Source organism: Oncorhynchus nerka, linkage group LG7, assembly GCF_034236695.1.
Source record: "Oncorhynchus nerka isolate Pitt River linkage group LG7, Oner_Uvic_2.0, whole genome shotgun sequence".
Lineage (NCBI taxonomy): Eukaryota > Metazoa > Chordata > Actinopteri > Salmoniformes > Salmonidae > Oncorhynchus > Oncorhynchus nerka.
The window spans coordinates 17163946-17191673 of NC_088402.1; the positions used below are offsets into that span (position 1 = coordinate 17163946).

A 27728-nucleotide genomic window follows, 5' to 3' on the forward strand; every position below is an offset into this window, starting at 1 on the left:
CTACTACTTCTGCTAATACTACTAGTACTACTGCTACTTCTGCTACTGTTACCTTCTGCTACTGTTACTTCTGCTACTGCTACCTACATCTGATGTTGCTACTACTGCCACTACTACTAATGCTACTGCTACTACTACTGCTATTGCTGCTACTACTGCTACTGCTATTGCTACTACCGCTACTACAACTTTTACTACTACTGCTGGTTCTACTGCTACTGCTGCTACCAATACTACTTCTACTATCACTACTGCTGCTGCTACTACTACTGCTACTTCTACTACTACTGCTACTGCTATTGCTACTACTGCTACTACTGCTACTACTACTACTGCTACTTCTACTACTACTGCTACTTCTACTTCTGCTACCTCTACTTCTGCTACTACTACTACCTCTACTACTGCTACTGCTATTGCTACTACTACTACTGCTACTCCTACTACTGCTTCTGCTACTACTACTACTGCTACTGCTACGGCTACTACTACTACTACTACTACTACTGCTACTACTACTACTGCTACTACTACTACTTGAATGTTGTAGCTTACCCATTAACAATCACCCATATCAACAAACGTATTTCATTGTACATTTCTCTAGTGGGGCCGTATAGGTTTTTTATTCAACAAAATGGCCACAATAAGGGTTGTTTTGGTCGGTGTCGATCATTTTCAGTTTATTGTCCCATCTCTAGTCCATGTGTTTGATGCCATTCCTTGTGCTCTGTTCCGGAAATGATTAGGAGCCATCCTCCTTTTTGCAGCCTCCACTGGTGTTTGTGTGTGCGCTCTCTCAGGTTAAGATATCCTGTTGGCAGAGGTGTCCATACTGTTTAATTAGGGGCTGAGCCATATCCACAGCCAGCTGGAGGATGGGGAGGCATTCCACAATCAAATTAAATCACATTGTATATTTCACATTCACCAAATACAACAGGTGTAAGCCTTACAGTGAAATGCTTACTTTACAAGCCCTTAACCAACAATGCTTGAAGAAAAATAAGTGTTAAGTAAAAAATGGATGAGTAAAAAATAGAAAATAAAATGAATAAATAATTAAACAACAGCAGTAAAATGACAATATCTGTTGGAATTGAGAGATATCGATACAGGGATCAATACAGTTCTACACCAAATAATGCTACAAAACAGGTTACCCAACCTTCTTCTGGCCACGTCGCACACTGATGATGTCACTATGTTTTGTGTGTGTCTCCAGGGTCGAGCTGGATCCATCTGTGTGGTGGGACCCAAGGGACAGAAGGTGAGAGCTACTCTTTTCTTAATGTAGCACTGTTTAAATACAGTATGGTTACTTCCGTTGTATGTACACTGTACTTTCCTATCTGTATGTACTGTAAACAAATGGTGTTAGTGACACTCAAATTCCAACTTTCATTTTCTGTTTCATGTCAATTTGGACTATTTGAACTTTAACCTTTAGTAACTTGTTTTCCCAGGGTACCTCTGGAAAAGTGGGGCCCGAGGGACTAGCAGGAGAACCGGGACACCCCGGACTTCCAGGACTTCCAGGAATTGGAAACCCAGGCCTACCAGTGAGTAGTGTCTGCCCTGGAATTCTGTCCTATCTATCTGTGCCATCATCTGGTCAGGAGTCAGAGTCCTGTTTTAAGAACTCTCCTGCCTCCCAGTTGTCTGATGCTTTATGCACTGGGCAGGGTGGGGCTGGATTTGGCAGGCAATGGCCGGCTATATGGATGCAGCTTTTGTGCCAAGAAGAATCTGTGTGTTACCTTTGACTAGAGCCTAAAAGCATCTGAAAGGTGAAATCGACAATTGAAACTTCACTTCAAATTCTTTAATACCATGATGTACACAGGAGAACATACAGAGGGATTATAATGACATAGTATTATAAACCCCTAGGTTTAGGAGGAGGTCCTAGAGAGTTCCTCCTTTGATTGTCAAGTAAGTCTGCTACTTGATTGGTTGATATAGAACCGTGGGTAGGCCGTATGCAAAACATAAATGGCGTTTGTACATAGACAGGAGAAGATTAATCATGTCTGGAAAATGTATTATAGAAACAAAGCAATCTTGCAGCTGTCTGACCATAGTCAGGTTAAACCATGGGATTTGTCGAATAAAATGAAAATACGTTTGTAGCTGCTTGATAAGCCTGGTTGCTTCCTCAGCCTGGTTATTAGTTGGTTGTCATAGGTCATAGGCATTAGTTACACAATTAATATAGGTCACTGACAATTATGGTTCAGTTTAAGAAAGCCTGTTTCCTGTCTGTCTGCCCGTTTGTCTTTGAATCTCTTGGCGAGCTGTGAATGAGTGGGTCACTCAGTGGCTTGTGTTTCTGAGAGAGATAGAAAATCCTCTGCATTAGTTATTAGTAACTTTCACAACAATATCACTCTGTATGCAGAAGGGATTATGATATTAAGACACATTTATAGATATAGAAAATGTATAAATCCACCTCTAACACATCTTAGTGAAGACACAATATGTTACCCTTGACTGAAACCAAAAAGCTTCTAGAGCAGAGCCTGTGTGTGAGTGCGTCTGTTCTTGTTGGGCTCTGGTAGACAGAGAAAGTGAAAGACAGTTAGAGAGGGGGATAGTTGCTTAGCTCTCTTTTTTTTGTGTTTTGTTTTGTTCCTAGGGCACCCCAGGAGGACCACCTGGATCGAATGGAGAAAAGGTATAAAAAAAATATCTGCGGTATTATTTTAAATCCAATTCAATTCTACTTCGAAACTTTGAAGGCTGCAGTATATGAAGTATGCAGACTATATTGTTTGATAATAACACATCCCACAACAATGTACATTTCTGGAATGTTACAACTGTTGTTATGGTTACTATTTCTTGTTCCTGTCTTCCTGTCCCAGGGGGATTCTGGGACACCAGGGAAAGATGGAGAGCCAGGAGATCCTGTGAGTACAGGATGCGTTCAGAAAACTGTTTTGTTTTTTAGTCAGTTAGTCATGTTAGTCAGCTAGTCGTGTTAGGAATGCTAGTAATGTTAGTCACGTTAGTCTGTTAGTCTCGTTAGTCATGTTAGCCAGTTAGTCAGTTAGCCATGTTAGTCAGTTGGTCATTTTGTCATGTTAGTCATGTTAGTCAGTTAGTCATGTTAGTCAGTCGGTCAGTTAGTCAGTTAGTCATGTTAGCCATGTTAGTCAGTTAGTCATGTTAGTCAGTTAGTCATTTATCCATGTTAGTCAGTTAGTCATTTAGTCATGTTAGTCAGTTGGTCATGATAGTCCATTAGTCATGTCAATCAGATAGTCATGTTAGTCATTTAGCCATGTTAGTCAGTTGGTCATTTAGCCATGTTAGTCAGTTAGTCATGTTAGTCAGTTGGTCAGTTAGTCAGTTAGTCATGTTAGTCAGTTGGTCAGTTAGTCAGTTAGTCATTTTAGTCAGTTAGTCAGTTAGTCATGTTAGTCAGTTGGTCATTTAGTCATGTTAGTCAGTATGTCATGTTAGTCAGTTAGTCATGTTAGTCAGTTGGTCATGATAGTCCATTAGTCATGTCAATCAGATAGTCATGTTAGTCAGCTAGTCATGTTATTCAGCTAGTCATGCTAGTTATGTTAGTAAGTTAGTAATGTTAGTCATGTTAGTCTGTTAGTTGTGTTACTCCATTAGTCATGTTAGCCAGTTAGTCATGTTAGCCAGTTAGTCATGTTAGTCAATTAGTCCTTTAGTCATGTTAGTCAGTCATGTTAGTCAGCGTGTAATTTGAAACCTAATCATAATGCTCTACTATAATGTATTGCTGTTGTGCTTTCAGGGTCCTAGGGGTCCTGGTGGCGGTAAAGGAGATAAGGTGACTTACCCTCAGTGTCCCAGCTTGAATTATCGTGATTTTCTCTCTAAATATCTGTATATAATTGACTTGTCGGTGTGTGTATCTATACTTCTCTAGATATGTGGGTTTGTGCTTCTACATCAGTTACTGTTTGTGTTTCAACATCTGTGACTGTTTGTGTTTCAACATCTGTGACTGTTTGTGTTTCAACATCTGTGACTGTTTGTGTTTCAACATCTGTGACTGTTTGTGTTTCAACATCTGTGACTGTTTGTGCTTCTACATCTGTGACTGTTTGTGTTTCTACATCTGTGGGTTTGTGTTTCTACATCTGTGGGTTTGTTTTTCTACATCTGTGGGTTTGTGTCCGTACATCTCTGACTCTCTTTTACTCTGTGTGTCTGTCTCACAGGGTGACCCGTGTGAGTTGTGTCCCATCCTGTCTGAAGACCTGGGCAACACTGTAGCCCTCCAGGGGAAGACAGGGCCCAAAGGAGAGCCTGGGATAGGAGACCCTGGCCTCCCGGTAAGATATATAGCACCCCTAACGCTTAACCTTTGACCCTTTAAAGGTGCACTCTGCAAGATGTGCAAATAGTGATTTATGTTTAATATAGTCATCAAGGAATTCAGAAATGCTAATTTAAAACTAGAAATATTTATTATCTCATCTTCTCTTCCTCTCCTCTTCCCTCCTCCCTCCTCATCTCCTGTCTTCTGTTCATCAGGGTCTTCAAGGATCAGATGGGAAGGCGGGAGAGAAGGTACAGAGTTCCTTTATATCTCATGTTTCATTCATGTGCTTTGAGAATGGGATACATACAGCCTCTAACTCAACTGTGCACACACACGCACACACACTCATATACTGTAGGTGCATACACACCACTATACCAAGGAAGGCAGTTAGCCGAGCGGTTCAGAGTAGTGGGCTGGTAACCAAAAGGTTGCAGGTTTGAATCCCGAACCGACTAGGTAAAAAGGTGTTCTGGATAAGAATGTCTGCTAAATGACTCAAATGGAAATGTACACACACATACGTACAGTGCTGTCGGAAAGTCTTCTAACCCCTTGACTGTTTTCAACATTTTGTTACATTACAGCCTTATTCTAAAATTGATTAAATAGTTTTTTTTCCCTCATCAATCTACACACAATACCCCATAATGACAAAGCAAAAACAGGTTTATAGAAATGTTTGCTAATTTGTTAAAAATAAAAAAGGGAAATATCACATTTACATAAGTATTCAGATCCTTTACTCAGTGCTTTGATGAAGCACCTTTGACAGAGATTACATCGTCGAGTCTTCTTGGGTATGATGCTACAAGCTTGGCACACCTGCATTTGGGGAGTTTCTCCCATTCTTCTCTGCAGATCCTCTCAAGCTCTACTAGGATGGATGGGGAGCGTTGCTGCACAGATATTTTTAGGTGTCTCCATAGATCCATAGGTCGTTGTCCTTTTGGAAGGGGAACCTTCGCCCCAGTCCGAGGCCCTGAAGGCGCTGGAGCAGAATTTCATCAAGGATCTCTCAGTACTTTCCTCCATTCATCTTTGCCTCGATCCTGACTAGTCTCCAAGTCTCTGCCTCTGAAAAACATCCACACAGCAAGATGCTGCCACCACCATGCTTCACCATAGGGATTTTGCCAGGTTTCCTCCAGATGTGACACTTGGCATTCAGGCCAAAGAGTTCAATCTTGGTTTCATCAGACCAGAGAGTCTTGTTTCTCATGGTCTGAGAGTCTTTAGGTGCCTTTTGGCAAACTCCAAATGGGCTGCCATGTACCTTTTCCTGAGGAGTGGCTTCCGTATGGCCACTCTACCATAATGGCCTGATTGGTGGAGTTCTGCAGAGACCTGTCCTTCTGGAAGATTCTCCCATCTTCACAGAGGAACTCCGGAGCTCTATCAGAGTGACCATTTAGTTCTTGGTCACCTTCCTGACCAAGGCCCTTCTCCCCCGATTGCTCAGTTTTGCCACTGTGTTCTTGGGGACCTTCAATGCTGCAGACATGTTTTGATACCCTTCCCCAGATCTGTGCCTCGACACAATCCTATCTCGCATCTCTACGGACATGGCTTGGTTTTTGCTCTGTTAACTGTGGGACCTTATGTAGACAGGTGTGTGACTTTCCAAATCATGTTCAATCAATTGAATTTACCACAGGTGGACTCCAATCAAGTTGTAGAAACATCTCAAGGGCAATCAATGGAAACAGGATGCACCTGAGCTCAATTTCAAAGCTAGCGAAGGGTCTGAATACTAATGTAAATAAGGTATTTCTGTTTATTTATTTTATACATTTGCAAAAACTCCAACAAAAATGGTTTTCGCTTTGTCATTATGAGGTATAAGAATGAAGCTGTAACGTAACAAAATGTGGGGAAAGTCAAGGGGTCTGAATATGTCCCGAAAGCACTGTGTATATAGACAAACAAGTGATTTCAAGGTTCCTAACACACACACACACACACACACACACACACACACACACACACACACACACACACACACACACACACACACACACACACACACACACACACACACACACACACACACACACACACACACACACAATGCTGTGCCTGTAACCACATACTGGGCGGCAGGGTAGCCTAGTGGTTAGAGAGTTGGACTAGGAACCCGAAGGTTGCAAGTTCAAACCCCGGAGCTGACAAGGTACTAATCTGTCATTCTGCCCCTGAACAGGCAGTTAACCCACTGTTCCTAGGCCGTCATTGAAAATAAGAATTTGTTCTTAACTGACTTGCCTAGTTAAATAAAGGTCAAATAATTTTTTTTTAAATACTGTAATTATTTAGCAGCCTTCCCAAACCACAGATCATGTTGTGACATGACAGCTGTATTGTGGCCAGCGTCTCCTCTATGGCTGAATAACTGATCTGTTAAGGACAAAACATTAGACATAGTTGACTAACTGATATGTTAGGGATACCACATCAGATATAGTTGAATAAAACAATTGTTAGGGACACCACATTAGACAAAATTGACCAACTGATATGTTAGGGACACCACATTAGATATAGTTGAATAAATTATATGTTAGGGACACCACATTAGATATAGTTGACTAACAGATCTGTTAGGGACACCACATTAGATATAGTTGAATAAATTATATGTTAGGGACACCACATTATATATAGTTGAATAAATGATCTGTTAGGGTCACCGCATTAGATATAGTTGAATAAATGATCTGTTAGGGTCACCACATTAGATATAGTTGAATAAATGATCTGTTAGGGACACCACATTAGATATAGTTGACTAACAGATCTGTTAGGGACACCACATTAGATATAGTTGAATAAATGATCTGTTAGGGACACCACATTAGATATAGTTGAATAAATGATCTGTTAGGGACACCACATTAGATATAGTTGAATAAATGATATGTTAGGGACACCGCATTAGATATAGTTGACTAACAGATCTGTTAGGGACACCGCATTAGATATAGTTGATTGTCTGATCTGTTAGGAATACCACACTATATATAGTTGAATAAATGATCTGTTAGGGACACCACATTAGATATAGTTGACAAACTGATCCGTCAGGGACACCACATTAGAATAACTGATCTGTTAGGGACATCACATTAGATATAGTTGATTAACTGATCTGTTAGGGACACCACATTAGAATAACTGATCTGTTAGGGACACCACATTAGATATAGTTGATTATCTGATCTGTTAGGGATGCTACTTTAGATATAGTTATTTAACTGATCTGCTAGGGACACCACATGAGATTTACTGATCTGTTTGCACTCAACAGAAGACTAACTGATCGATTTGGACACCACATTAAACTAATCTGTTTGGACAACACATTAGACAGACTGATCTGTTTGGACACTACATTAGATATAGTTGAGTAACTGAACTGTTAGGGACACCACATTAGATATAGTTGACAAACTGATCCGTCAGGGATACCACATTAGAATAACTGATCTGTTAGGGACACCACATTAGATATAGTTGACGAACTGATCCGTCAGGGACACCACATTAGAATAACTGATATGTTAGGGATACCACATTATATAGAGTTGATTATCTGATCTGTTATGGACACTACATTAGATTTAGTTGACTAACTGATCTGTTAGGGACACCACATGAGATTAACTGATCTGTTTGGACACCACATTAGATATATTTGACTGACTGAACTGTTAGGGACACCGCATTAGACTAACTGATCTGTTTGGACTCAACAAAAGACTAACTGATCTGTTTGGACAACACATTAAAGTGATCTGTTTGGACACCGCATTAGACTAACTGATCTGTTTGGACACCACATTAAAGTGATCTGTTTGGACATCACATTATACAATCTGATCTGTTTGGACACCACATTATACTAACTGATCTGTTTGGAAACCACTTTAGACGATACACCTTAAAGGAAGCATGCCTATTAGTGGGTGGTATCACTAATCTGACTTACTGTTATGATGTGTGTCTGTGTGCTTGGCAGGGAGAGGTGGGATCGGATGGGGTCAAAGGGGAAAAGGGTGACGCATGTGCTGTGTGCCCCACCCTGGGTGAAATACCTGGTGCCAACATGGTTGCTATGAAACAAACGCTGACACTCAAAGGAGAGAAAGGAGAACCTGGGCTGGGACAGAAGGGAGAACAGGTGAATGTGTGTTTTTTGGAAATGAATGTGTAAGTGTGTGTTCTGTTGTGTTGTCTTGTGTGTGTCACGGGAGGTTGGTGGCACCTTAATTGTGGAGTTCCGGGCCTTGTGGTAATGGCTGGACGGAATAGGTGGAATGGCTTCAAATACATCAAACACATAGTTTCCAGGTGTTTGATGCCATTCCTTTTGCTCCTCTCCTCCCCTCAGCAGCCTCCTGTGGTGTGTGTGTGTTTGTTTGTACCTGTGTTGTTCCTGTTTCTGTGTATCTGACCCACTCTGTTGGTGCTTTACAGGGGGAGGCTGGACTCGTTGGCCTGGCAGGGCTAGGAGGGGAAAAGGTGTGTACTGCGTAAGGTCCCAAGTAGGACACAGGAGTTTTGACAGTGCAGAGACTGATGGAATAAATGTGTTTATGTATCTCACCCATTCAATTTAGTTCAAAAGCAATTTGTACAGTTCTGTTGACATTACAGTTTATCTTGTTTCCAGGGTAACGCTGGCGGCAAAGGAGCTGACGGTAAAACGGTGAGTGTAGACTACCATTAAGAGTGATTTCACTAGACTCTTTTCAGTGACTGATACTTTATATTCATACTTTATATTCATAGTTGTCACCCGTTATGATAAAATATCAGAAATTCAGAAATTATCAGAAATTACTGATGCAGAAATGATTTCAGTTGGCGGTTGCAATGCTCTTTGGAGATAAAGTGATGACATGTACTGTAACTATTTATCTGATAGGGCAAAACTGGACCCAGAGGACCTAGTGGCAAGGATGGACTGCAGGGGATAAAGGTGAGAGATGGAGATAACAGACACTACATCCAATACTGGCTGATGTCACCATATTGTGTTATGTTGGGTTAGAGTGTGTTAGAGTGTGTTAGTGTGTTAGAGTGTGTAATGTTGTGTAGTGTTATGTTGGGTTAGAGTCTGTTAGTTAATGTTGTATAGTGTTATGTTGTGCTGTGTTATATGTTGTGTTATGTGTTGTGTTAGGTTGTTGTGTAATGTGTTGTGTTGTGTTAGAGTGTGTTATGTTGTGTTGTCTTGTGTTATATTGTGTCATTTGATTATTTTGACAGGGAGATGCAGGGATTCCTGGTCTGGGAACTCCAGGTCCTAAGGGCGAGAAGGTGAAGTGTGTGTGCGTGCATGTCTACACATGAACGTATGGCTATCCGTGTGTCCACACAGGTGTGTAGGAGAGTTTTGCCACCCGTCCTAACCCAGTGTGTCTCCCGTCTACCCCAGGGTGCGTCGTGTGAGGTGTGCCAGTCTTCTCCCTCGGAGGTGGGCAGTGAGACGTCCATTGTCAAAGTGCTAGCAGGGACCCCAGGTGACCTTGGACTTCCAGGGCCTCCTGGGCTTCCAGGAGTGGGCGCCGATGGCAAACAGGTGAGACCACTCTACCTGACAGGAAAAGAGTTGCAACAGGCTTCTCTGCTTACTTCGTTATCCAGGTTTGTCATAAGTTTGACGATGCTTGTTTAACATGACCAAGCCAACAACATACACATGCCTCTGTCAAACCTACCAAAACACCAACCTGAATGTAGTTTAGTGTATACAGTGGTTCCTCCTTTAAAAGTTGCATTATATTGCACCTTGCACCTTGCCGCAGAATTCTGTGGCACGTCATTTAATTCTCAGCCATTTTTTCCTGTTACTGCAAGTTATTGCTAGTATAACCACCAAAGGACATCTTTGAGAAGCATTTGATAGTATTCCGTATTGGCATTACCTGAGAATTGAAAACCTTTTTTGTGATAACATAGTATATGGGATTGATTTTAAGAAATTTGGCTTAATTAATTAGATTAATATTATGGTGTTTCTATTCAGAGAAAAACGAAACCCTCAGGGGTTCCGTTAGGATCGAATGGAAAATATGGCGATGTACAACGTGACGGTCGGAAGTAGGCTACAAGATTGGAGGATTCTAAATGGTTTGCCTTCATTATACAACTTTGTTCCAATATTTCTGTAAGTCAGGGATATTTATTCCCATAGTAATTCCCTTAGTAATTCGTTACAATGGCGCCGGAGGAGATGGCCGCCGTTGTACGGTCTCCTAACCAATTGTGCTATTATGCGGGGGGGTTTTCACGATATTTGTAAATTATTTTGTACATAATGTTTCTGCAACCGTATCTTACAGAAGAAAAGAGCTTCTGGATATCAGGACAGCGATCACTCACCTCGGATTAGACAAAGATTTCTTCAACAACAAGCAGGACTCACACCATATTCTCCAAACACCCCGCAGGGCAGACATCCCAATTATTCGCAAAAGGAAGCGACGCAGAGGACAAAGAGCCGGATGCCTCGTCCGGACCGGCAGAAGACAACTAGGAAAGCAGCCGTTACCGTCAATATTACTCGCCAACATGCAATCATTGGACAATAAACTAGACGAGGTAAGATCACAAATATCCTACCAACGGGACATCAAAAACTGTAATATCCTATGCTTCACGGAATCATGGCTGAATGATGACATGGATATTCAGCTAGCGGGATACATGCTGCACTGGCAGGATAGAACGTAAGACGAGGTGGGGCGGTCTGTGCATATTTGTAAACAATAGCTGGTGCACGAAATCTAAGGAAGTCTCTAGATTGTGATAAACTGCAGGCCACACTACTTGCCTAGAGAGTTCTCAGCTATACTTTTCGTGGCTGTTTATTTACCACCACAGAGAGATGCCGGCACTAAGACCGCACTCAGTCAGCTGTATAAGGAAATAAGCAAACAGGAAACCACTCAGCCAGAGGCGGCGCTCCTAGTGGCCGGAGACTTTAATGCAGGGTAATTTAAATCAGTTCCACCAAATCTCTATCAACGTGATAAATGTGCTACCAGAGGGGAAAAAATTCTCGATCACCTGTACTACACACACAGAGACGTGTACAAAGCTCTCCCTCGCCCTCCATTTGGTAAATCCGACCACAACTCTATCCTCCTGATTCCTGCTTACAAGCAAAAATGAAAGCAGGAAGCACCAGTGACTTGGTCTATAAAAACATGGTCCGACACTCGTCGGATGTGGCAGGGCTTGCAAACTATTACAGACTACAAAGGGAAGCACAGCCGCAAGCTGCCCAGTGACACGAGCCTACCAAACAAACTAAACCACTTCTATGCTCGCTTCGAGGCAAGCAACACTGAGGCAAGCATGAGAGCATCAGCTGTTCTGGATTACTGTGTGATCACGCTCTCCGTAGCCGACGTGAGTAAGACCTTTAAACAGGCTGCGTGGCCAGACGGATTACCAGGACGTGTGCTCCGGGCATTTGCTGACCAACTGGCTGGTGTCTTCACTGACATTTTCAACATGTCCCTGATTGAGTCTGTAATACCAACAAGCTTCAAGCAGACCACCATAGTCCCTGTGCCCAAAACACAAAGGCAACCTGCCTTAATGACTACAGACCCGTAGCACTCACATCCGTAGCCATGAAGTGCTTTGAAAGGCTGGTAATGGCTCACTTCAACACCATTATCGCAGAAACCCTAGACCCACTCCAATTTGCATACCGCCCAAACAGATCCACAGATGATCTCTATTGCACTCCACACTGCCCTTTCCCACCTGGACAAAAGGAACACCAATGTGAGAATGCTATTCATTGACTACAGCTCAGCATTCAACACCATAGTACCCTCTAAGCTCATCACCAAGCTAAGGATCCTGGACTAAACACCTCCTGACAGGCCACCCCCAGGTGGTAAGGGTAGGTAGCAACACATCTGCCACGCTGATCCTCAACACTGAAGCTCCCCAGGGGTACATGCTTAGTCCCCTCCTGTACTCCCTGTTCACCCACGACTGCATGGACAGGCACGACTCGAACACCATCATTAATTACGACACAACAATGGTAGGCCTGATCACCGACAACGACGAGACAGCCTATAGGGTGGAGGTCAGAGACCTGGAAGGGTGGTGCCAGAATAACAACCTATCCCTCAACGTAACCAAGACTAAGGAGATGATTGTGGACTACAGGAAAATGAGCACCGAGCACGTCTCCATTCTCATCGACGGGGCGGTAGTAGAGCAGGTTGAGAGCTTCAAATTCCTTGGTGTCCACATCAACAACAAACTAGATTGGTCCAAACACACCAAGACAGTCGGGAAGAGGCACAACAAAGCCTATTCCTCCTCAGGAAACTAAAAATATTTGGCATGGGTCCTGAGATCCTCAAAAGGTTATACAGCTGCAACATCGAGAGCATCCCTCGGCCTCCGACCGCAAGGCACTTCAGAAGGTAGAGCGTACGGCCCAGTACATCACCAAATGGTTACCTTGTAACGGTTTTCTTCTGGTGAAAGAGAGGCGGACCAAAATGCAGCGTGGTTATCTTACATCTTTAATGAAAGAGGAAAAATGAACAATATACAAAACAAGAAAAACCTCAGGGGAGCATCTTCCCTCCCCGTCACCCTACAAAATACCTTTCCCTATCTCCCCGTCCCTAATCTATCCCCTTAGAAATCTAAATGGCACCCAGCCCTAAACCCCCCTTCCACCTCTCCGAGCAGCATGCTGCCCCCACTTCCTCACCTCCCTCTTCATCCTCCCCCTCAAATCTCCTTCCACCCTCCTCACTATCCCTTCCACCCCCCAATCTCTCCCTGTCTTCACCATGTTCTGCCTGGCTTCCCACAGCCCCCGTTTAAAGAGACTCATGAGAAGCCAGAGCAGAAACCTGTCCCTATCTGTCCCTCTCGCTCTCCCTACACCTCTCTCTAACCTGGCCCACGTCAATACAAAATCCCCCTTACCAAACCTAACAACACCCGTGCCCTAGCCCATACTACTCCGGCAAAGGCACAGTCCCAAAAGACATGGCGCACAGTCTCCTCCCTGCCACAAGAGGATCTTGGACAGGTGGGGGATTGCACCAAACTATACCGGTACATGATGGAACGTACCGGCAAGCACTTATGGAGGCTTAACCAATTCAGGTCCTTGAGCCTGTTGTCCAGACCCCACGCCTGCACTCCCTCCCAGACCACTTCCGAGATGCCCACTACAGGCGCCGGACTCCCTGCCTTTCTGACCTCCTCGTACAGGTGCCTGTGATCTAAACCTACTCGGGCAACTTCAACCTCAGGATGCGCACGCAGCCACTTGGCCGCATGACCAAAGTGCCACGGCAGCTGTTCCGCCCGAGGACCCGTGTTAGACCACATCATTACGCTTCTCGCCTGATACGAGAAGAACACCTGCAGGAGGTAACCGGACGGGTGTATCACTGGATGAGCAAGCTCCGTTAACAAGAAAGAATTAAAATTGCGTCCAGCTTGAGGGGGAAATGTGGTACCCCCCTACCTCCCTCCCCGATGGGACAGATCATGCGTGCCCTGGCGACCCACTCGCACCTGCCACTCCACATGAACTGAAACACAAGCCTCACTAGAGGCCTCCTCAGACAAGCCGGCAATGGGTAGATGTACGCTAAATACAAAAGTGACGGCAACACATCCACCTTTAGGACCAGGACTTTGACAAATACCTAGCATTCCACATTGCTAGCTTCCTCTGTACCACTGCGATACGCATGTACCAGTTTAGCGTCGCTGAGCCGGAGGTCTCAAAATGGACCCCGAGAATCCTCAGGGCCCCCTCACAGAGAGATAACCCCCCAGCCACATCTGTTCTACCGCGCCATCTTCCGAAAAACTTGACGGAAGACTTTGCATGGTTCAGAACTGCTCCCGACGCTCGGGTGAAATCCCCAAAGATGGCAAGGGACCTTGTCAGGCACGAGTCCTTGCACAACAGCAAGGAAGTGTCGTCGGCGTACTGCGTCATCTTAACACGCAGCCCACCACTTCCAGGGATCAACAAGCCTTCCACCCCTGTGTCTGCCCTAATGGCAGCCCCCAGAGGCTCCATGTACAGAACGAAGAGGAGAGCCGAGAGTGGGCACCCCTGCCTGACCCCAGACGAGAGGTCAAAAACGTCACCCAAGTGACTATTTACACTAACTCGGCACCCCGCTCCGACATATAATGTACGAATCCATCCTATGAACTTCTCCCCAAATCCTAATCGACCTAACACTCTGAATAAAAAGGATCTATTCACGTGATCAAAGGCTTTCGCCTGATCTAATGCTGCTACCATTAAAGGCAGTCCTCTATCTTCAACCCAAGCGATGGAGTCCCTGATTAACTGTAGGTTCCATCTAATAGAGCGGCCCTCTACCCCACACGTCTGATCCTCATGAACGACGTAGGGGAGGGCTGTGCGCAACCGGTCTGCTAAAACCTTTGCAAGTAGCTTGTAATCTACACACAGCATGGTCAACGGCCGCCAGTTGCCAAGGTCTGTTACTTCCCCCTTCTTATATAAAAGTGACAGCACACCAACAGCCATTGATCCCCCCGGGACCCCCATCTCAAGGATGGCCTTCAAGACTTCGAGTACCACTGGTCCAAGTATACCCCAAAACTTGAGATAAAACTCAGCCGCAGCCCATCCATCCCAGGCACCTTCCCTTTTCCCATCCTCCTAAGAGCGCTCTCAACCTCTTCTAGTGAGATCTGGGCCTCCATCACTTCTCTAATGTCCTCCGGCAACCGCCTGGACAAGTGTTCTAAAAACACATTTCCCTGCTCTACATCTATTTCCCTTTCCTTAAATAAACCTTGGAAATGATCAGTTGTCACCCTGACCATATCCTCTGGTTCTCTAACTATACTACCATTTTCTTCCCTAACGCCATGCATTACCTTCCTACTCTGTCTGGCCCTAACCGACTTAAAGAACATAGCAGAACAAGTCTCATTGTGTTCTAGAAAGCCACTATGCGCACGCTCCAGGAAAGGTCGAGCCTTCCGCTCCTGCAACTCCCTGAGCTGCGCCTTTAGGGTTGCGGATCTCTCCCAGTCAAACGACCCGCCGAGGTTGCCTGCCTCGTACTCGAGTTCAATTAACCTTTGGATACGATCCACCTCCCTCCTCTCCTCCCTTTTTTTCCTCTTGCAATACCCTATTATAAAAGCCCTAATCCTCACCTTAACTAATTCCCACCACTCTAACACCCCCTCGCACATGGACCGTAGGCCTTCAAGCCTCCAAAAGAAACCATAAAACCTGTCAACAAAAGCCTGCTCCTCCAGCACATCCCGATCTAACTTCCAGTACCCCCTACCAAAGAGGCAGTCTGGCGACTCCACCTGCAGGAGCACCCCGTCGTGATCCGAAAAGAAAACAAGCAACAGCCGCCCAGACAATTTACCCAAAGACCTGGGTACAAAAATATAGTCGAGCCTCCGCTCAACCCCCCTGGAGTTGCGCCATGTAGGACCGGCCATTTTCGGAGTAGTGTGCAGACCACCATCAACCAGACCATGGCAAGTCATTAGCCCGGTAATGGCGCCTGCACTGCTATCCCCCCTATTCCTAAATCTGTATTAAAATCCCCCCCTATCACTAATTTCCTATTTGTGACACACAGGGGCGTCAGACAGTCCACCATCTCCCTCCTGTCTGCCACCACCTGTGGTCCATACACCACCACTAATCTAAATTTACAATCCCTTATCGTGACATCCACCCCTATAACCCTCCCCTGCATTACCACAAAAGAATCCTCCACTTTTACCTCCCTGTGCCCACACAAAATCCCTACCCCCGATGAGTGCACCCCCCCAATACCCCAAACCGACTCCCCCTTGTCCCACTCCCTCTTAAACCTCTTTTATGCTGCTGCTGCTCTCTGTTTATCTTATATGCATAGTTACTTTAACTTTACATTCATGTACATACTACCCACCAACCCCTCTTTTTACGCTTCTGCTACTCTCTGTTCATCATATATGCATAGTCACTTTAACGATCCCTACATGTACATACTACCTCAATAAGCCTGACTAACAGGTGTCTGTATATAGCCTTGCTACTCTTTTTTCAAATGTCTTTTTACTGTTGTTTTATTTCTTTACTTCCACACACACACACACACATACCTTTTTTCTCTCGCAACATTGGTTAGAGTCTGTAAGTATGCATTTCACTGTAAGGTCTACCTACACCTGTTGTATTCAGCATTTCACTGTAAGGTCTACCTACACCTGTTGTAATCGGCACACGCGACAAACTTTTATCATTATTTTATTAACGAAATGTGTTTATTTGTTTTTTAAGCTACTGTGCCATCTACATTCTGTAGTAAACATGGGAAAGTGCCTAATTCCTTACATAAGGGAGAGCAGGCCATGTCTGTACTACAGAATGCAGGGCACGCTGGATACCGGTGTTGTTTCATAGTTGTGATGTCTTCACTATTATTCTATAATGTAGTAAATAGTCAAAATTAAGAAAAATCCTGGAATGAGCAGTTCTTAATTAATTTGAATAATATTATGGGGTTTCTATTCCATGAAAAACTAAACCCTCAAGGTTTCCGTTAGGATGGAATGGAAAATATGGTGCTGTACAACTGCATTTTGAAAGAGTATTTTTTATCATTAGTTTATTAACAAAACGTGTTTATTTGTTTATTAGGCTACTGTGCCATCTACAATACATTCTGTAGTAAACATGGGAAAGTGCCTAATTCCTTACATAAGGCAGAGCAGGCCATGTCTGTACTACAGAAGGAGGGGCATAACAATAATGCACTGCACTATGGTGAACAAAGGGCACATTATACAAATACAATCAGTGGGAATAGGGGCCAGGTGTGCGCTATGAAAGTTCCAGTACTCCCCCCGAAGCGCTTCACAAGCAGCGCAGCGACACTGATCACAGGAACGCAGTGCGGGTCGAGCAGCCAAAGTTGCGTAGTCGTCGGATGGATCAGTAGCAGTGGCGTCGAACGGACCGGTTGTGGCGGAGTCGGACGGGCCAGTTGTGGCTGCTGAAGTAGCGTTGTCGGACGGATCCATTGTGGCGACGTCGGACGACCCAGTTGCAGCTGCCAAAGTTGTGGTGGCGCCGGACGGACCAGTCGCAGGGTCCTCGGACGGGCCATTCCCGCTGTCTCCCTTAATGGTAGATTATTCTGTCACGTTGGTATAAATGATCAGGAGACAGGCACAGGAATGCGTAATAGGGTTTTTATTTACCCAAATTACAGTGTGCCATATACAGGCACGAGGACAAAGACCAAACAAACACTATACAAGACACAGGGTTGAGACCCAAACAAAGGAGTGAGGAGTACCTTGAATAAATACACAATCGCACAATGATTATGACACGGGAAGAGATGCGTAATCTTCTGCACAATACACGTGCCATGAAAGCCACAACAACACTACACACGTCCAATGGACATTGGAACAATAATCAACAACCCAATGGAAACCAAAGGGCAAACTTATACAAGTAGTAATCAGTGAGGTGTGCGTAATGAAAGTTCCGGAGGGATCCGTGACAGGTGCAGACTTTTTTTCTTTTAATGATTGTTTTATGTAGGATGCTACATTTTTGACTAGTTTCAATTGTAAGTAGGCCATATAAAAAAACAATCCTACTTCTATTAGGCTGTTAAGCCTCATAGTCTACCTCAGTCAGTTGAGTTATTTTATATAGGTCTAGACTCCGATGAAATAGACTCCAATTAAGCCCTTTTGTTGTTTGTAAAGTCAAATTCAAAAGGCACTCACACATTTGAGCTATCTTTTTGCAGGTGCATGGCAACAGCCGGATAAGATGAGGAAAAAGAGGAGGAACCCGCACACTGCTCTTGATCGTATCACTGATCTTTAATAAGCTTTATTTGTCGGCCTCACGGCCTTCGTCAGAGCTTTTGTGGGTTTTTAAATTAGCACCCTTATGTAGACCTAGCCACACCCACATCCATTCCAAGCATCGAAAGGAGTTGGAGGCGAAGGAAAAACAAATAAGTGCTACCAAATATAACAATATGCATTTCATAAATTTTTTTTTTTAAGTATTACATAAAATGGATTAAACGTCTGTAAAAACCACAATGAGGACATCGACCTACCAAGCCAGTTTTCATAAACCATTGGGTACGGAGTAATCTGAAATAGGGGCATAATTTATGTTCAAATTTACAACAAAACGTTCATTTCATCATTAAGACCTTTTGGAAATAATGTCTGGAGGGTGAAAATCCCAAATCATTCTCTTTTATTCAGAGTATTATTTATATCACCTCCCCTGTCTGATATCTTAACTTTCTCTATGACACAAAAGCTTAAGGTAGAAATGTCATGTTTTTGTTAATTAATTAAAATGTACTGCGACTGGATAATCCCTGTCGTTTCTCCTAATTAAACTTTTATGTTCAATGATTCTCTGTTTGAGAGAACAAGAGGTTTACCTACATAGCACAGCCCACATGGATATTTAATCATGTAGATAACACGGATGGTGGAACACGTAAGAATGTAATATATTTGGAACGGTTTTCCTGTGTGTGGGTGGCAGAAATATTCAGACACATCATATTGTTGCACTGTGCGCAACCTCTGCATTTATAGCTACCATTTGGAAGAGGGCGTAAAAGAGCCTGGCTGATTTTCTTTTGTGGCTGGCAGTTGTCATGGAACAATTTATTGCGTAAATAGAACATACCAGTGTTTCTTGATCGCATCTCCCACTTTTCGTGAGTTCAAAGTATACTGTATGTAGTTGTGAACATTACGAAGTGTTCCTTAGCTTTAGCGGGTCGTGTCTGTAGCAGTTCATCTCGTGTTTTCCCCAATGCCAAATTAAGAGCTTCATCCACACATTGTGGAGAATAGCTTCTTAGAAACATATTGCGCATCTCCTCTGCTTTTTCTATCCCACCTAGCTCGGCTATTAGACAATTCTTTAGTGAAGGTTGAATAGTCTATTGTTCAGCTAATAGCTCACCCTGCTAGCTTGTGAAAAAAAAAAAAAGCTTAGCTTGACTCGTTATGACGTTATAACTACATACATTTGCTTCCCCATAATGTTTTGTCAGCCATCTTTGCTGAAGTCACCAGGGACATCAAATTCGTCATTGGAACCACTCGATATGATTGGTCAAATAAAAACCTTGGGACCCAAATGCATAATGAGTGCTCTAACTCCCCCTTGTGGTGGTCTGGAGCAATGAAGCCGTGACGCTGAGTACCTCTAAGTCTCGCAGTGTAAGCTCAAAACTTTTAAAGGAGAAACCACTGTACCTGCATCTTCAGTATTGGAACAGCCAGTTTATGACATACAGTTGAATTCGGAAGTTTACATACACCTTAGCCAAATACATTTAAACTCAGTTTTTCACAATTCCTGACATTTAATTCTAGTAAAAATTCCCTGTCTTACGTCAGTCAGGATCACCACTTTATTTGAAGAATGTGAAATGTCAGAATAATAGTAGAGAGAATGATTTATTTCATATTTTATTTCTTTCATCACATTCCCAGTGGGTCAGAAGTTTACATACACTCAATTAGTATTTTGTAGCATTGCCTTTAAATTGTTTAACTTGGGTCAAACATTTTGGGTAGCCTTCCACAAGCTCATTGGTTATTACTGCATTGTCGGAACTAGAAGCACAAGCATTTCGCTACACTCGCATTAACATCTGCTAACCATGTGTGTGTGCCAAATAAAATTTGATTTGATTTGCGACCAAGCTTTAACTTTCTGACTGATGTCTTGAGATGTTGCTTCAATATATCCACATCCCTCCTGCTGCAAACACCCCCACAACATGATGCTGCCACCCCCGTGCTTCACCGATGGGATGATGTTCTTCAGCTTGCAAGCCTCCCCCTTTCTCCTCCAAAACATAACGATGGTCATTATGGCCAAACAGTTCCATTTTTTTTTATCAGACCATAGGACATTTCTCCAAAAAGTACGATCTTTGTCCCCATGTGCAGTTGCAAACCGTAGTCTGGCTTTTTTATGGCGGTTTTGGAGCGGTGGCTTCTTCCTTGCTGAGCGGCCTTTCAGGTTATGTCGATATAGGACTCGTTTTACTGTGGATATAGATACTTTTGTACCTGTTTCCTCCAGCATCTTCACAAGGTCCTTTGCTGTTGTTCTGGGATTGATTTGAACTTTTCACACCAAACTACGTTCATCTCTAGGAGACAGAATGTGTCTCCTTTCTGAGCGGTATGACGGCTGTGTGGTCCCATGGTGTTTATACTTGCGTACTATTGTTTGTACAGTTGAACGTGGTACCTTCAGGCGTTTGGAAATTGCTCCCAGGGATAAACCAGACTTGTGGAGGTCTACACTTTTTTTTCTGTGGTCTTGGCTGATTTCTTTTGTTTTTCCCATGATGCCAAGCAAAGAGGCACTGAGTTTTGTGGTAGGCCTTGAAATACATCCACAGGTACACCTCCAATTGACTCAAATGTTGTCAATTAGCCTATCAGAAGCTTCTAAAGCTATGACATCATTTTCTGGAGTTTTCCAAGCATTTTAAAGGCAGTCAACTTAATGTATGTAAACTAAAATGCACAGTCAACTGACCCACTGGAATTGTGACACAGTGAATTATAAATTAAATAATCTGTCCGTAAACTATTGTTGGAAAAAATTATTGTGTCATGCACAAAGTAGATGTCCTAACTGACTTGCCAAAACTATAGTTTGTTAACAAGAAATTTGTGGAGTGGTTGAATAATGAGTTTTAATGACTCCAACTGAAGTGTTTGTAATCTTCCAACTTCAACTATGTACAGGTAATCCCCCACCTAACACAGAATACGCCAAAGTGATCTATACATCTCATTTATATGGTAAACTACTGTTTCACACTGCTTAATTACGTAGTGTGTGCCTCAGTGGTTAGCACTTTGTCAGGGCTTTATATCTGAATAGGTAGAGGCTTGAACAGGTGTGTGGGAGTGGGTGTGTGTGTGGGTTTGGGTGTACTATTATAGGTGTGTATCACTCTCACTCTTTTTCTATCTTCTCCTGTCTCTTTACACAGGGTGTGCCAGGTGTTGATGGTCTAAGGGGAGAGAAGGTCAGTTATTTATGTCAGGTTGCTCTTTATAAAAGTCTCTGAATAGCAAAAACCTTTTACTGCAGTGGGTTAAATCAGGGTCACACATAGTGTTTCTTGGTAGTCATAAACAAAACTACTTTCAAACACTCTGGTATCACAAACCCAGAATTAACGTATTACTGGGTTTAGGTACTTGTTTAATTCAGACTAATAATAATTTGATGAAGCTTTGTGCATTGTAATCAGTAACCTTGAATTATTGTCCTGGACTGTTGTTAAATCAATCTTCATTTATGAATGTTTAAGTACGAGTCACAGACCAGATCCATATTTTTGATTACAATGCATTGTTTTTAATGACAACATCATGTGTCTCTGTTGCTAGGGAGACCAGGGTGAGCAAGGAGACCAAGGATTGGCCGGAACCCATGGAACCCCGGGCCTGCCTGGAGAGCCTGGTCGGGATGGAGTAACTGGACTGAAAGGAGAGAAGGTATGGAACACCCAACCAACCAACCTATCAATGAGTCAGTCAGTCTGACTGTCTGGCTGTCTAGCTGGACTGGCTGGCCCTCTGTCTGGTTGGCCCTCTGTCTGCTTGTTCATCGAAGGATTAAAAGTTAATTGCGTGATTAACTCAATCAAGTAATTATTAACTCATTAGCCTGGGGCACCATGGGAAAAATTGTTTTTATTGAGTTTCTATTTCCCAGACTAACTCAAAGAATATTAGAATATCGATTTTACAACAACCGCTAATTAACCAGTTACCTCTTACAATCTCGTTCTGGATGTCGTATAGCCCGTGAATCTGCACGGACCCGGGTCTCACCAATGAGTTCGTACCACACCAATCTTAGTTGAATATTTATTTACTAAAAAGCTATACATAGACAAAACACATTATAGGCTATTGATTAGAACTTAGTATAACGGGCCAACACACTATGATGCGTGTTACCCAAAATGGGGATTTCAAAGAGAGAGAGGAAAAAGAAAGTACACGAGAGAAATATACATTTGGGTGAATTTGTCAGCTATGCTATTCTAACCCTAGCCTTGCCCCAAACTGCCGCTCTTATTGGTCAGAATATAATGATGTAATTATGTGGGTTAGACCTCCGACCTCCGGTTCAGGGGACCGTTCAGCTGCTCGATGACGCACTTCTCCTGCGCACCTTTCTGATCGTCCTCCCGATGTCCGTGTCCTTTTGGCATAGGAGTCTGTTCCCTCACCCTTGCTCTGGAAGGGGTATTCTGAGGACAGACAGCTCTGTAGCTCAGAGCTCACAGCATAGCTCACAGCATAGGAATGAAACCGTTTAGATACCACGATTCGCTGGGATTGGATGCTAAGGGGGTCCGGCTTGAATTCACCCGCGTAGACACAGCTACTCATCTGTAGCTTGGGTAGAAAAGGATTTCTTTGTCTTCAAACTTGTGTTGCGTTCTGGGTTTGTTTACTTTTTAGACCTTGGCTGCAGCTTGGGTCACGTAGTCTTCTCTGTAAATTCTATACTCACAGGTTTTATACCCTTGGGTCAGAAGTGGGAGTAACCGCTTTTTGGGCAATTCTCTGGGCGTACCAAGTTAATGAGGCAAGGTCTAGATTTGATTCAAATCCAATTTTAGACAACTAACTTACCATTTCATCTTTACCAAAACATTCCCTTTGATTTGGACATGTTCCACACAACGTACAATGTATAAACATCAAACATATACTAGGAAAACTCTTCATGTTGCAATGTTTTCGTAATAACGTCATCTATTAACCTTTAATAACAAAACAAAAATGACATACATTTTCATATTCCATCTATCGTCATGACCACCATTGTGGCTGATGCAAACCATTGTTCCAAAGTCCCTTTATTTCATGTTTAATGTTCTGAGGCCGGTTCTCCATAGTAACAGGACAAAGGAATTTGTCTGTGGTCTGTGGCTAATCAATCCTCAGGTTGTTTTTTGTCTAAATAATCAATAATATTTCAACCGGACAATAGCGTCGTCAATATAAAGGAAAAACAACGAAAGGCGCACTCAGGTCTGGGATTTCCCACTGTTCACTCATTCAAAGTGGTCATTCTCCCTCATTCTTCAGAATAAAAGCCTGAAACAATGTTTAAAGACTGTTCACGTCTAGTGGAAGCCATAGAGAATGCAATCTGGGTCATATCCCTTTATATGATGGATAGGCTTTCAATAATGGCACTTCCTGGATGGATTTTCCTCGGGTTTTCGCAGGCCATATCAGTTATGTTATACTCACAGACATTATGTTAACAGTTCTGGAAACGTTAGAGTGTTTTCTATCCAAATCTACCAATTATATGCATATCCTAGCTTCTGGGCCTGAGTAACAGGCAGTTTACTTTGGGCACACTTTTCATCCGGGTGTGAAAATACTGCCCCCTTTCCCAAACAGGTTTCAACATTAGGACTCTGATGACCTGGTAAAATAAAACCCCTTCATTGTTGGCCCAAGCTATCATCTAGTGGGTTCTCTAATAACCTCCCTCTCGGGAAGACACTAAAAGATAAGGTTTACCTCCCTAGACTCAATCAATTTGAGCAGTGCACCCTCCCCTCAATTTGAGCTCTCCTCACAGTTTAGGGGCAGTGCGCTCTCTCTCTTTCTGTCTTTTCTGAATCATAATTAAAACATTTTTATAAACTATCCAACCCAAATTTAGAATGACAGTCCTTAGTGGTTCACGTTGGTTCTATCACTCGTATTCGAGACCCTCAACTTAACACACACAGACACTGTTAGAATGTACATTTACAAACAAGGAAAATATATAAACAGTGTGTACTACTTATATTATCAATATCAACCTTTCTCATTACGGCCCCTGTTTATCCCTGTCTTAATGTTGCATGTGACATGGTAATGACATCCGTATCTCGATGCATTCTTAGTCTAAATTACTACACATTTCGCAGTGTGCAGACCTCCACAATCAACCTGATACCCCAAATAAACATTTACGAGAACGGTTGACCACCCCCCTTCCCTCCCAGCACGCATCCTTCTTCATGTTTTTCTTCAGATAGCGTTACAGTTCATCTTCCCGACGACACATAGTATGTAACTCATGCCTTTCACAGTTGATGGCCCATGATAGTGTCCCGATTTCAATATCCGTGATATTAATCAGACTTCCCCAAGCACACAAATCTCTCACCACTATTCTGCACAGTCCATTCTGTCTGGTCCATTTTCCCACCAGTACACCAGCAGCATAAGAGAAGTTTGGACGTGATTTCACTCCATGCTCACTCCACATGTACGGTCTCAGGACCCATGCCACACTCCTGCTGCTCGTACACAGGTTGCTGGCTCGGAATCAGATCACAGGTAGGAGTGGTGAAAGACAAGGTCGTAGTGAATGCCTTTGTCACTATTTCTTCAGAAAGTTAGGGGGGGGGGTTGAGGTTCACTCTGATCCTGGTCAAATCATCCCTTCCTTTCATCAAGACACCATCTGTGGTCACCTTTGCCATAACTCGAGAGAGGACAGAGCAAAACAACAGTTAAGAAATGTCTGATTCTGGAAATCCAGACCAACTATTCACCGTATGACAAACTATTACATTCCTAATTTCCTTAATACCAAAATCTCAAAGACAATTGTCCAAGAGCATAACAACACAGTGGTGAAACCATTTTCCAAAGTGTCTCATACTCCCTTATCATACTGGTGTCGTGTCGTTGACTGTCATTAAATGTGAAGACTGTATATTATCAAATTAATTCTCTGTGTAATTTAATTACGCGATTAAACTAATCATGAAGCATTAACTAGGAAGTCGTTGCACCACGGGAACATTTTGTTTATAGAGTGTCAATTTCCCGAATATAACTTCAGATATTTTCATATTTTATCAAAACAGTCGCTTATTAATGCATTTTATTACCTCATCAGTCTCTGAACGTCGCAAACCCTTAGATATCTGCACGAACCCTAGCCTAGATCATGAGTAAGCTTTAAACAAATTGGTTTAAATATTTATTGAATAACTAACTAATCAAATCACAGAATGACATAAACACACACACAATAGGTCATACGTTGGTTACAATCATGACAGGAAAGTCCCTAGTGGGCTAAGCTGATATGACAGCTTGGTAGACAAAGGAAAGGGGTAGGGCCGTTCAAGAGCGGGAAACTCAAGAGTGGATTCACTACATACAGTTGAAGTCGGAAGTTTACATACACTTAGGTTGGAGTCATTAAAACTCATTTTTCAACCACTCCACACATTTCTTGTTAACAAACTATAGTTTTGGCAAATTGGTTAGGACATTAACTTTGTGCATGACACAAGTAATTTTTCCAACAATAGTTTACAGGCAGATTATTTAACGTACAATTCACTGTGTCACAATTCCAGTGGGTCAGTTGACTGTGCATTTTAACAGCAGGGAAAATTCCAGAAAATGATTTCATGGCTTTAGAAGCTTCTGATAGGCTAATTGACATCATTTGAGTTCCTATTTCGCAACAAAGCCTCCTTCACTCATGCTGCCAAACATACCCTTGTAAAACTGACTATCCTACCAATTCTCGACTTCGGCGATGTCATTTACAAAATAGCCTCCAACACTCTACTCAGCAACCTGGATGCTGTCTATCACAGTGCCATCCGTTTTGTCACCAAAGCCCCATATACCACCCACCACTGCGACCTCTATGCTCTAGTCGGGTCATCTATAAGTCTATGCTAGGTAAAGCACCTCCTTATCTCAGCTCACTGGTCACGATAACAACACCCACCCATAGCAGGTGCTCCAGCAGGTATTTCTCACTGGTCATCCCCAAAGCCAACACCTCCTTTGGCTTCCTTTCCTTTCGGTTCTCTGCTGCCAGTGACTGGAACGAATTGCAAATATCGCTGAAGCTGGAGACTTATATTTCCCTCACTAACTTTAAACGTCAGCTATCTGAGCAGCTAACCGATCGCTGCAGCTGTACATAGCCCATATATAAATAGCCAATCCAATCTACCTCATCCCCATATTGTTTTTATTTACTTTTCTGCTCTTTGCACACCAGTATTTCTACTTGCACATCACCATCTGCACATCTATCACACAAGTGTTAATTTGCTAAATTGTAATTACTTCACTACTATGGCCTATTTATTGCCTTACCTCCTCACACCATTTGCACACACTGTATATAGACTTTCTTTTTTTCTATTCTGTTATTGACTGTACGCTTCTTTATTCCATGTGTAACTCTGTTGTTGTTTGTGTCGCACTGCTTTGCTTTATCTTGGTCAGGCCGCAGTTGGAAATGAGAACTTGTTCTCAACTAGCCTACCTGGTTAAATAAAGGTGAAATAAAAATAATAAAAAATCGGAGGTGTACCTGTAGATGCATTTCAAGGCCTATCTTCAAACTCAGTGCTCCTTTCCTTGATATCATGGGACAATCAAAAGAAATCAGCCCAGACCTCAGAAATGAATTATAGATCTCCACAAGTCTGGTTCATCCTTGGGAGCAATTTTCAAACACCGCAACTATAAACACCATGGGACCACGCAGCCATCATACCGCTCAGGAAGATGACACATTCTGTCTCCTAGAGATGAACGTACTTTGGTGCGACAAGTGCAAATCAATCTCAGAACAACAGCAAAGGACCTTGTGAAGATGCTGGAGGAAACAGGTACAAAAGTATCTATATCCACAGTGAAACGTGTCCTATATCGACATAACCTGAAAAGCCGCTCAGCAAGGAAGAAGCCACTGCTCCAAAACCGCCATAAAAAAGCCAGACTACGGTTTGCAACCGCACATGGGGACAATGATCATACTTTTTGGAGAAATGTCCTCTGGTCTGATGAAACAAAAATAGAACTGTTTGGCCAAAATGACCTTTGTTATGTTTGGAGGAAAAAGGGGGAGGCTTGCAATTTATTTGATTTATTTTTATTACCCACTGGGAATGTGATGAAAGAAATCAAAGTTGGAAAACATCATTCTCTCTACTATTATTCTGACATTCTTCAAATGAAGTGGTGATCCTAACTGACTTAAAACAGGGAATTTTTACTAGGATAAAATGTCAGGAATTGAGACAAACTGAGTTTAAATATATTTGGCTAAGGTGTATGTACACTTCAGACTTCAACTGTACATAGAAATTGATAATACTTTGAACATGAACAACCGCTCTTTCGAAAATAAATTGCAATTGACATATTTACGAGTGTCTGTCTTTGTTGTCCCTCTCTGTGATTACCAGTCCGTCTGCTGGATAGTCAGTCGACAGAGAGCCTCTGG

At 42.9% G+C, this 27728-nt stretch overlaps 1 protein-coding gene across 4 annotated transcripts in view; it reads left to right on the forward strand.

Annotated features, from left to right (window-relative positions):
• The window catches only part of LOC115119920 (collagen alpha-1(XVI) chain-like), a 165296-nt gene that overhangs the window by 73730 nt on the left and 63838 nt on the right, over positions 1-27728 (forward strand). For all 4 annotated transcript variants that reach the window (XM_065020260.1, XM_065020262.1, XM_065020263.1 and 1 more), the window contains exons 16-30: positions 1226-1270; positions 1467-1562; positions 2642-2680; positions 2871-2915; positions 3779-3814; positions 4209-4322; positions 4525-4560; positions 8331-8492; positions 8789-8833; positions 8985-9020; positions 9240-9293; positions 9584-9634; positions 9753-9896; positions 21412-21447; positions 21815-21922. In XM_065020260.1, coding sequence (XP_064876332.1) covers positions 1226-1270; positions 1467-1562; positions 2642-2680; positions 2871-2915; positions 3779-3814; positions 4209-4322; positions 4525-4560; positions 8331-8492; positions 8789-8833; positions 8985-9020; positions 9240-9293; positions 9584-9634; positions 9753-9896; positions 21412-21447; positions 21815-21922 — 1047 coding nt within the window. The remainder of the gene's footprint in view (positions 1-1225; positions 1271-1466; positions 1563-2641; positions 2681-2870; positions 2916-3778; positions 3815-4208; positions 4323-4524; positions 4561-8330; positions 8493-8788; positions 8834-8984; positions 9021-9239; positions 9294-9583; positions 9635-9752; positions 9897-21411; positions 21448-21814; positions 21923-27728) is intronic.